Raw genomic sequence first — 12,323 nt, forward strand, 5'->3', positions numbered from 1 at the left:
ACGGGTACTGCGCCCGCACGTACTCGGTGAGGGCCACCTGCGCCTTCTCCTGCAGGCTCTCCACGTGGGCCACAGGCGTCGCGCATGAAGAACGCGATGGCCTTGAGACAGCCGCACTAGGCGGAATCGAGCTGCAGAGGCCCAGCTTGTCCACCTGCTCCTGGAAGGCGCGCACCTGGTCCATGAAGGCCACGGCGCACTCGGGAGCGGTGGGCTCTGCTTGGAGGCTGCGGCAGCCAGCAGTGGCTCCGTGTGCAGGCGCAGCGCCAACTGAGCCGCGTTCAGCGCGAAGAGCTCGCTCCAGTTCAGGCGCAGCAGCGCCAACTGGTCGGCCACTGGCAGCTCGGGGAAGAAGGACGCGTGGCGCGCCCGCTCCACCTTGCTGAAGAGCAGCTGTGAAATTTTTAATAGTATTTTTATTTAACCCAATTCACCCAAAATAGTATATCCACATGTAATTAGTATAAACACTATTAATGAGATGTTTACATTCTTTCATCCTACCAAGTGTTCAAAGCTGGTATTTGATTTTAAACGTGGAGCACATCTTAATTAGGACTAGTCACATTACAAGTGCTCAGTAACCGCATGTGACTCGTGGCTATTGTATTGGACAGTACAGGTTAAAAAGAGGTCTGAGGACTAAATATAGACCTCAAATAATATTGAGGTTGAACAAATAGTGAATCGACTTTATTTTTCAGAATAAAGTTTCTTTGCCTGGAGAGAACAAGCATGCTCTTATTTCACAGATTTTCCTAATTCAAATCCTGATTTTGGTAGGGGAAAGAACCCACTGAGTGTGCTACGTGGTGGGAGTAGTGACCTTACACATCCATGCTTCTGGGAAAGTCTTTCCTGAAGAATTGTATCTTCAGCTTCTTTGTCCTGATTTGTCCCAGACTGACAGAAGCACCTGCAGAGCTGGATGAAATTTCCCTTTCAGACATTGCTGTTTAGGTGAGAGTACAGCGTGGTTGGGAGGGTCAGTCAGTTGTAGAACAATACTTAGGTATAATCCAATTTATATACCCACCGAGGTATATAAAACCCTGAGATTTTGCTTTTATATGTAAGTGTACAGAAATAGGACTTAGAAATACATCCACCAAACTAAACACATTGCCGAGGAGGTAAGTGTGTGTGTAGAGGTGTGGAGATATGATAATTTTCACTATTTTGTGGTTTTTTCCTTTACAATGACTACTGTAAAATCTATGATTTGTATAATTAAAAACTGACAAAGTGGAATATAATTTATTTCAGTGTAGCTAAGCAAGCCCCAGTTATTAAAACTTTTATGCTTTTCTGTACACAACATTTAGACTAAAACAAAATATACTTTAAAATATTTCAATTTTATATAGGAACATCTTTTTCAAGCACAATGAAAGCTTAGATACAAGTGAGGATTTTAGTTATTCAGTTAATTATGGTTCATTGGCCCCCCTCCCCCCAGTCTGAGAATTTTTGGCTTAAAGTGAAAGAGTAAGTGAAGAATCCTCTCTATCTTCTTCACTAGTTCTCAGAAGGATGAAAGGCAAGTGCACAACATTAAATTTCACTGCAGCTTACAGAGATTTTCCAGATGATAATTTATTACCTTTAGTTTAACTTTTTCTCTCAGAACTCCAGATAATGCAGTAGTAACTTATAATCAGCACAGTATCTTCTAGCAGCATTCATCATGAGATAGACAAGTCCTCAGCTACCCAAGAGACAGTGTGTTACCCCTTACTCATTCTGCTCCCCTTTCACTGCTGTTGCATAGGTGGATAATTTAATTTCCACCCTGTATGATCTCTAGCGGGAACATAGCTCAGAGATATGGGATATTCAAAATAAATGGCTTGAGTTGAAATTTTCTCTCTCTCTCTCTGTGTGTGTGTGTGTAAGTGTTTGCTGCCCAGTATCTCCATCCCTTTTTATGTTTGAGGTAATCCCAATATTATCAGGCTTGGAGCTTCTATTTATGTAATTGTTGTTTATATTGCCAAATATTAGCTCTCCCAGCTTCCTCTGCACTTAAAGGTGTAGAAATGTACTCTTGGCTCCACCAGATACAGCTTTACCAGGCTTTGAATCAAGAAGCAGAAGTAGGAAGAGGAACAATGTTGAAATATTGGCATAAAAAATGACAATAAAGAGGCCAGGTGCAGTGGCTCCCGCCTGAAATCCCAGCACTTTGGGAGGCCGAGGCGGGTGGATCACGAAGTCAGGAGATCAAGCCCATGCTGGCTAACACGGTGAAACCCCGCCTCTACTAAAAATACAAAAAAATTAGCCGGACGTGGTGGCGGGTGGCTGTAGTCCCTGCTACTCGGGAGGCTGAGGCAGGAGAACGGCGTGAACTGGGAGGCGGAGCTTGCAGTGAGCCGAGATGGTGCCACTGCACTCCAGCCTGGGTGACAGAGCAAGACTCAGTCTCAAAAAAAAAAAAAAAAAAAGACAATGAAGAAGGTAAGCACACTTATTGCAGAAAAGACAAGTTCCTAGAACAGAATGACAGTGGTGCTCATGTAGCAGCTTGGTGGCCCATAGCACAGTCATGGCTGCAGTCATGTTGATTTTTCATCACCAGTTCTGCATGGTGGTTTGCATATGTATCTTTGAATTTGAGCCTCAATTATGATTCTTCAGCTTTCATTGGTTCTGTGAGATTCCTGCTACTCCATTAACAAATCCTTTTCATTGACATAATCATCTACAGTCAGCTTTTATTGGATGTAAGTAAGAACACTGGCAGAATTATACTCTGATAGAGTTATCTCAGGTGGGTATAGTCTCTACAATCCTCAGAGGACAAGAAGAACTAGTGCTTTGGGATTGCAGGTTGCTCTGAATTCTCCTTTAGCTCCACAGTGGTCTATGAAGCTTTATCCCTTAACGTATTTTATTATAGAAAATATTCCAAAAGTCAAAATAACTTGGAAGAGGATTTTGAGATGTCTGTGTGTGTCTGGCTTTTTTTTCACTTAGCATAATGTTCTACAGATTCATCCACATTGTCACTAATGGCAGAATTTCTCTATTTTTAAGGGCCAAATAGTATTCCACTGTGTGTATATATCACATTTTGTGTATCTGCTCATCTGATGACAAATACCTAGGTTGCTTCCATGTCTTGGTTACTGAGAATAATGCTGCAGTGAATTTGGGAGTGCAGATATCTCTTTGACATACTGATTTCAGTTTCTTTGGATATATGCTCAGAAGTGAAATTGCATAATCATATGGTAATTCTATTTTTAGTGTTTTGTGGAACTTCTATACTGTTTTCCATGGTTATATTAATTTACATTTCCACCAACAGTGCACAAATGTTTACTTTTCTCTGCACCTTCAGCAATACTTATCTTTCATCTTTTTGATGATAGCCATTCTAACAGATATGAGGTGATAGCTCATTCAGTCGAACTCTTAAGAAAAAAAAGAGAGTAGAATGGTGGTTAACTAAGGCTGGAGGGAAGAGGCGGCTGAGGGCAGGAGAGATGTTGATCAAAGGATACAACAATTCAGTTAGATCGAAAGAATAAGATTTAGTGATCTCTTTCATAGAATGGTGGCTATAATAAATAATAATGCACTGTATATTTAGAAACTACTAAAAGAGTGGATTTCAAATGGTTTAACCACAAAAAATAAGTATAGGAGATGATGAATTTATTAATTAGCTTGATTTAATCATTTCACAATGTGAATGGTTATCAAAACATCACATTGTATCCCATAAATACATAATTATCATGTGTTCATTGGAAATAAAATTTAACAAATAAAATAATAAAAGAGGTATATGTTCATAGAAGAAACTTGAATATGAAGTCTAATGTAGACTGGATGTTTTTAGTCAAATCATTAACTTTCTCTTCAGCATATAGGAGACAACATCACAAACACCTCTCTTCCCTTTCCCCCTAATTTTTGTGCCTTAGTTAAAAACATGAAAATTTCAGAGTGTTGGCAGATGATCAGGTTAAGTAAAGAAGTTTATGTTAATTGGTGACTGCTTTAAGGTTGCTTACATTTTGGTTGATAGAGTCAATTCCCTGGTATCCCATGTTTATTTTCTGTAATGGTAAATATTCCTTCACTATAAGCTTAGAAAGTATAGAAGCCCAGGTTTGAGTAAGAAATATTTAATGATTTGGCCTATGTGAATGTATGCATGCCCTTCTATGTATTCTCTTCAGAGCTGGGCCAGGAATTTCCCTTAAGAAACTATACCATTTCTAGTTTTTACTTGCTGCACACCATGAACATCTTACCAATACTTAGTAATAAGGAAACTACATGTTAAAAAACATTCCTATTTCAGTGACAGGTTCTTAGTCATTGATATTATAGATAAAGCAATTTAATTTTTGTGAGTACAGTGAGTAGATGCTGTTTTTCATTATAGAAAAACCTAGAGTTGGCAAGGAAAGAATAATTGATAAATTTGAAACACATTTAAAATATATAAAGTTGCACTAGGATAAGGCCAAAATACAAATTAGAAACATGGGTCTTAGCTTTGTACATACCAACTGAATTACATATAATTTTAGGACTTAAAAAATCTTCAAAATGGAAAAATGATACATAGATGAATAAAAATTGCACAGAGCTTACCTACAATGAATCTTAGGACTGCATGTACTTTTTGCTTTGAGATAGGATCAGGGCTCTTTGTGTGTAATGAGTCATGCTTTTATGAGAGTAAGAAGCCAAATGCTCAGACATCACCAGAAAATAGTTTTTTTTATGAGAGAAATTTTGCATTTCTTATGGAATAATGGTAGAAGAATGTATGTCATTTCTGTGTGTTTCAAGATATTTCTTTTGATGGCACTCCAAGCACTTTTTTAAGTGCATCTTTCATATCTTTGTTCTGGAGGCTGTAGATCAGGGGATTAAAGAATGGGGTTGCCATGCAGCAAAACAATGTCACAAATTTCTGTGTCCTAGGATGGCTCCTGGAGCCTGGACTCGCATACATCCCCATGATTGAGCCGTAGAACAGAGAAACAACCAAGAAATGGGAAGCATATGTAGAGAAAACTTTGTTCCTGCCTGAGCCGGCTGGGACCCGCAGAACAGCTTGCAAAACTAAGATATAGGACCCAAGAATGTAGAGGAAAATGATGAAGATGATGAGAAAGCTTACTGTAGCACAAGTCAGAGTAGTTTTGGGAACTGGGGCACAGGACAGTGCTAGCAATGGCCCCAGGTCACAGAAAAAATGGTCAGTGATGTTAGGACCATGGAAAGGCACTCAGGACCTAAGCACTGCAGGCATCAGTATGGATAGAAAACCACCTGCCCAGCAGAAGACCACTAATCGGGCACACAGGTGGTAAGTTATGACGGTGGGGTAATGCAAAGGTTGACAGATGGCAAGGAACCGATCAAAGGACATCACAGACAGAAAGTAGTACTCTGCAGCACACATGGAGAAGAAGAAGTAGAACTGGAGCAGGCAGTGAGCATAGGAGATGCTCTTGATCTGGGAGATTAGATTGGCCAACATTTTGGACACATCAGAACTAATGTAGCAGATTTCCAGGAAAGAGAAGTTGGCTAAGAGGACGTACATAGGTGTTGGAGTTTCTGGCTTGACCACACAGCACAGATGATGGATGTGTTACCCATTAGGGTCAGAAGGTAGATGAGGGAGAAGACCACAAAAAGGAGGATCTATATCTCCCTGCTGCAGGGGAAGCCCAGGAGAATACATTCACTCACAGGCCCAGAAATATTACTGGCTTCTACAACACTCATTCTTCTAATCTATGAAGGAAATGAACGATAGGGACCACTACAATAGTAGTCATTTTCTCTGTCTTAGAAGGTTATATTTATTTCTTTTGACTCCAAGACACTCTTTTAATGCACTTTTGTGAAAAAGTTCCGTATAGTTCTCAATTCAATAACTCACCTCCCGTCTTTGTCTTAGTTCAATGAAATCAGGGTTATGGGAGAATGTGGCTAACATGTTACTATGTGATCCCACAGCCCCCACTATATCATATCTCTATTTTTCAGACTATAGGTTTCATTGACATCACATAACACAGGGTCCAAATGGCTTTCTATATTTTCATTTAAATTCTGCTTTGATGTAATGTTTTGTAACACACATATTCAAGTATTTATACATATAATTTCTCCCTATTACAAAGAAAATTTTGTATGATATTTTGAAAAATTCTAAGAAAAATCAGTTTAAACATAATCTAAAATTGAATTAGGTCAGTACAAAAAGAGAATCTCATTATGTTGTCAATAACTTATGTTTTTAGGAGCTCTGTCCTGGATAGTTCTGTTGACTGAAGTAGGGTACTGAGGATGCTGCCACAGATTTCATGCTAGCACGTGTTTATTTGCTTCATATAGCAGCATTTAACTTCTATTTGCTGAGCAACAGCTACTTTGACACAGAGAAAAGTTGCCTTCACCCCTTTACTAGGAAGATCTTGCTCTATAATAGAAAGACAACAAGAGGCGGATGGAAAAACATCTATTTCCTCAGCTCAGATGCCTTCTCATCTTGTTACTATACTGGTGATGAATTATCTTATATTAAAAAATAAAAAATAAACCATAAATGTAACTTTAAAAATGTGACAGGAATACACCAGTGTAGAATGTTAGTGTCAGAAAGGACCTCTAGTTTTATTAAGCTCAATTTCCTCATATCACAGAAATAGAGACCAGAGACGGTAGAGTGATACAAAGTTATCTTGGCTGTTAGAAGAAGGAGGCCTAAAGCTTAGGTGTTTATATATTCAGTTCAGACCTTTTCTCATAAGCCTCTGCAATCGTGGGACCCTGCTTTTTTTGTCAGCTCATATGGTTGCAAGGGTATATTGTGTAGTATTATACCTTTCCTTCCTTTGAATTAGATCCCTATTTATAATAAAGAAGGACATTAACCAGGTTACTACCCAAAGCTGACAACTGCTACATTATACCTCCTGTTCCTCTTTGACCTGCCCTTTGCCCTAATTCTTGCCACCATTTATGATATAAATCTACTTTTGGACACTTTCTTTAAAGAACATTTGACTTCTAAGATAGTAAGCATAACAACAACCACCGCCATGTATTAAACATTTATTGTGACAGTTACATAATGTTCATTATCTCATTAAATCCTACTCCCCTCTCCTTTCCAGTTTTAGAGTAGAAAAACACTCTCACATGTTTAAATGTACCATTTGAATTCTATTGTGCTTCTATTGATTCTAAAATCCAAGTTTTTATTCTGCACAGCTTTCAGCTATGTATATCATATGCTAGCTGTTTTTTCTCATTGCATCTGATTTAATTGGTTCACATGTAACTTACTTATATCAAATTTTTGCCTGTGAATTTGGAAGATTTGCCTCAGGACATCTGTGTTAGGAACTGAGGTTATATATCATAGAAAAATATTATTTACATATTTCTCATAGGTTCTACAGTTTACATTAGATACATCACCTGAGGCAGAAAGGCAGGTATCTTCCAGGCTAACAGTGATCATCGAATGCTGAAGGGAGATCCAAATATAAAAATAATTTTGTATTTCTCTCTTTCAGAGAGACCAACCATGGCATACAAATAGACTGATGAGTTAAAACGGGAAGCTATAAAACATATTTCTAAGGTTATGGGCTCAATAAAGAAGACTTCGGACTGGAAATTCAATCATTGAGTAGGATGTGTTAAACCAGAACTGGACAACCTAAATTTTCTATATTTGAGACTTAACTGAAGCATGTGCAGAAAGGGTTCCCACATTCTTTTGTGTAACCATAACTTATACACTTGAACCAACTGGTAAGGTTGCATGTAAATAGGGCAAAGAGATGTAATCTTGAAAGGACAAATCTGTTTCAGGGGTGTTTTCTTTGAATGAGAAGCCCTGTTTCATTCTTGGTTAGAGTCAGTGTAAACTCACCTCAACATTAAGGGAAGAATAAGGAGTTTTTGAGAAGAAGCCTCTCGTGTGTCTAGGGTGGCTCTGGAATGAGTGGTTGTTAATTAAAAATTGAAGAAGGAGAAGAGAAAATGTGAGAGAAAGGAGAAGTAGATTTTCTTCCAAATTCTTAGCTAAAATACTTGGAGCTATTCTTGCTGTTCTTCCATTCGGATTTTCCTGATTCAGGAGCAGGTTTTTGCTCTTTGAGAACATCTCTGTTCCTGCCACACAGTTCAGAGTTTTACACACTGAGGGTCACTCTCCTGCCTTGAGTCATTGCGGATTGTACAATTTTTTTTCCTTTCACTGTAAATATAGGAATTAAAAAATCTTAATTATACTTAATAAAAATAACGACCCATTACTTACAAATGTTCTCTGTCCTCTGTAGTGATATGAAGTCCACTGACTTCTGTCATCTTTTTATCTGGAAGAGGAGGAAAAACAGAGGTGTCAACTCAGATTTTTCTGATAGTATTTTCAAGCAGATATTTCCTCGATAGACATTTCAGATGCCTGCAAGGAGGAAGGGAAACCTTGTGAAACAATTATATATTATTTTATATACTACTTTGTAATAAATATATATTGATAAATAAATACAAAGAAAAGTTCGTATTCCAGTTTTTTAGCAAGATTACACACTCAGTGGAAATTGCAGCCAGCAGTCACTGGGCTCCCACCTATACCCTCTTAACTGTGCAGCATTTTGGATTCTTGGGGATACCTGCCACAGTTTGAGCTTCATGAACAATTCTCTTTAGCTGTTGTACAAAAAGGAGTGGAATGTCAGGAAATGTTCCTTTCCTTTTACTCTGCATTCCTTTTTGGGCACAGATTGTCCCTTGAGGGCATCCCTCAGGAGCAGCGGGGACAATCACAGTGCATCACTCAGTCCCCCAGTGTGTTTTACTTCCAGTGATAAGCTCAGAGGTGAAAGGGCCTTCTTGAATCCATTGGTGATACTGTTACCTAGTAATGGCCCTACTGGCTTGCTGCCTACCTGGCATCTCCAGGGTGGCTCTGGATTAAGAAAAAACAGGTCCATTTTGGATGGCATCAGGTGCTTCAGGCTCTTGGGGTTCCCATTCCATCATATGTATTTCGTGAAGTGGCAGTTAAAATCCACTAACAAATCCCTGTATCCTGCATACCTTCCCAGTCACCCACTGAGAGTTACCTCCCTGCCAGCTTTATCACTCAGTGTAGTAGTATTAAAAGTTGGTCTCCTGTACTCCTGCTGTAGACTTCTGGAGCAGGAACTGATGCCCACTGGTACCACGCAGTTGCTTCCAGTGTGAGTGTGAGTATAAGAACACCTAGGGTCTAATATCACATCCAGAGCCTCCTCTCATGCCTTGTCCCAAGGAGTCCATGTTCTTTTTAAAAATTATATTTTCTCTGACCCAATGGGTGTAAACACTCTGTCCAGGTTTTTTCATGTTGAAATGATTGTATTTAGTTTCTATTATGTGCCAATTACGGTACCAGTAGATTCCACATGCATAATCTAATACAAAATTCTTTTGAAGACAGCTGTATCATTTAAAAATGATTAAACAGAAGCTTACAGAGAGTAAGAGTTTAGATATGGCTATAATTTAATTTGGTTTATTTTCTTTTCACAAATAGGATATCTGGATCCTAATATATTTAATCTTCTGATGTCTTCCACTTGTTATGTTTTTCTGGTCATTATTATGCCTTTTGGACACCGTGGAAAACTTCTATTAATACAATTTTGGCTTCTTTTCTTTAAATATATATCACTTTAAACACTGTTTGATAAATTTGTTCAATAGCTCATGTCTATGGCTTAAATTCCTGCTTATTTAGATACAACAAATTTTACTGAAAAATGAGTCCTCATTTTGAACAAAGATTTATTCAAAATGACGATTGCCCACAAGGAGCTTTCAGGGTAATGAGCTACTTTGGCAACAGTTTCAGCAGTTTCAGCAACAGCCCGTGAGAGGGAAAGCCTTAGATCATTGTTCTTCTTTGCTGCTTATGTAGACCTATGGTAGTATCCTGCATTGAAAATGTTGTGCATTTGAACTTTTGGGCATAGTTCATAGAAAGGTGGAAGTCATACCAGTTTCAGATGTTATATTCTGTTAGACTCTCCATAACTTGCTTTATGTTCTTTTTCTCTTTTCCAAGCTGTGGTTATTTAAGCAGAGCTAAGAAGTGAAGTGGTAGGATGCACCCAGAATGTATCTAATGCAAGCTGACAAAGGCAGTGATACTGGAAGCGGTCTGATACTCATATTCTGATACTGGAATGATACTCATTCACCAGTTGCTGCTGGGAGTAGCTTTGGATCAATACGTCCCTGAGTAGCATTAGCCAGGTCCTTTTACTGCTGTCTCCACATCCTGTGTTTTCTCCAAGTAGAAACTTAAAGATGCTCTAATCTTCCATCTTGGAAACACCTCTGGTGAATTTAGACTTTTTGGCCTGCTAATGCTTTCATATTGCAGTTGGAGAATCTTCTTTAACCTCCTTCCCCAATGACCTGCTTATGGAAAACTTCTGTTGATTCTTTGTCACTTTGATGATGACTGCCTGGCTTCTTTGGTACAATTCCTTATGCACACACATGCACACGCATATATGTAAAATTAATAATATTTATGTTGGGATTCCATTAGTACATGACCCCCCAAATCAGATATTACTATTTGTAATTTCAGAAAAAAGTAGCAATCCTCTCTGACATATCATCTGCCTCAAGAAGACAGTCATTCTGGAAAAAAATATAATTTTTCTCAATGTTTCAATTTCAGATAAATTATTCAAATGTAAGTTTGAATCCCTAGGTTTTTCTCTCTTCATAATTCTTACATTTTTCTCTTTTTTGCCCTTCTCTGCTTCCCCTTCTCTGTGTTCTCTTCCTGGAATCGCTGCCCTGGTAACCAACTGAGGTTCAGTGACATCTCCAGTTAGCTTATTGTGTCTCATCTCACTCATCAGTGGATAGCTGAGCTCAGACTGTAAAGCTCTGGGGGTGCCCAGACTATGCCATTCTGGATGTCCCAGGACAAGGCTAAACTCAGGCCAAATAGGATATTTTATTGCTGAAGAGAAAACATCCATCAGGCCTGGAAGTCACTGACTAAGTTAGGAGTACCCAAGGGAAACCAAGTCCCGATTAAGTTTCTGGCTTGAAACTCTGGGAAGAAACTGGACATGGAAGCCATTGACAGGAAATGATGCATCTCAGGTAAACCTGATCATCCCAGCCCCTTTGTTTGTCAACCAGGGTGTTTTGGAAGGTGTACTGCAGCTAAGGCAGCATGACCCAGGAAACCCCGGCCCCTCTCTTTTCATTACCTTCCCCAGGCTATATGTAAAGGCTGTCAGGGTTACTATGAGCCCTGTGGAATTCAAGCAGGAGAGAGACAAGTGGCCCAATATACAACTTTGTCATGCCATAACCGATTTTATGCCAATGATCCAAATCTGGAGTTGGTGCAGGTAGTGCTTACTTTCAACACACTGTGTCTATTGTTCTCCCTAAACAAGCTCTATATATTACATAATAAATTCCTAAACAAAAGTGGATTTAATTTAATTTTGAGAATTTTCTGAGATTTTGAGAGTATCATGTCTTTCTTCATTTATATATTTTAAATTGACTCAATAATTATATTTATAGTGTACATGGTATAGTTTGATGCATGCATAAAATGTATAATGATGAAATCAGGGTAACTAGGACATCTGTCACCTCAAATACATCATTTATTTGGGTCTGGAACATTTGATATATTCTCTTCTACCTATTATGAAATATACAATAAATCATTGTTAACTATATTCACCCAATATGCTATCAAACACTATAACTTATTCCTTCTATCTAACTATATGTTGTTACCAATTAACAAACCTCTCTTAATCCCCTACCCCTTTTCCAGTCTCTGGTAACCATCACTGTACTCTCTACCTCCATGAGATCAACTTCTTTAACCTCCACATATGAGTGAGAATTTGTGATGTTTGTCTTCCTGTATCTGGCTTATTTCACTTAATGTAATGACCCCCAGTTCCATCCATGTTACTGCAAGTGACAAGATTTCATTCTTTATTTGTGGTTGAATAGTACTCCACATTTTCTTTATTCATTTATCCATTCATAGCTACTTGACTCCATATCTTGGCTATTGTGAATGGATGTGCAGATATCTTTTTTATATACTGGTTTCCTTTCTTTTTGCTATATATCAAGCAGTGCAATTGTGGGATTAAATGTTAGATTTATTTTTCTTTTTTTTGGAGGAACCTACATGTTTCCCATAGTGGCTGCACTAATCTGCATGCCTACTAGTAGTATACTAGTGTTCCCCTTTCTTCATATAAGCTACCAAG

The 12,323-nt window shown here is 38.5% G+C and overlaps 1 protein-coding gene across 1 annotated transcript in view; it reads right to left on the minus strand.

Annotated features, from left to right (window-relative positions):
• The window catches only part of LOC105523173 (olfactory receptor 6S1-like), a 12,630-nt gene extending 1,582 nt beyond the window's left edge, over positions 1–11,048 (minus strand). The window contains exons 1-3 of the mRNA XM_011957947.1: positions 10,797–11,048; positions 5,273–5,596; positions 24–393 (exon numbers count right to left, since the gene is read on the minus strand). Coding sequence (XP_011813337.1) covers positions 24–393; positions 5,273–5,596; positions 10,797–11,048 — 946 coding nt within the window. The remainder of the gene's footprint in view (positions 1–23; positions 394–5,272; positions 5,597–10,796) is intronic.
• Positions 11,049–12,323: the final 1,275 nt, after the last annotated feature.

The sequence above is a fragment of the Colobus angolensis genome, unplaced genomic scaffold (genome assembly GCF_000951035.1).
Source record: "Colobus angolensis palliatus isolate OR3802 unplaced genomic scaffold, Cang.pa_1.0 Scaffold451, whole genome shotgun sequence".
NCBI lineage: Eukaryota > Metazoa > Chordata > Mammalia > Primates > Cercopithecidae > Colobus > Colobus angolensis.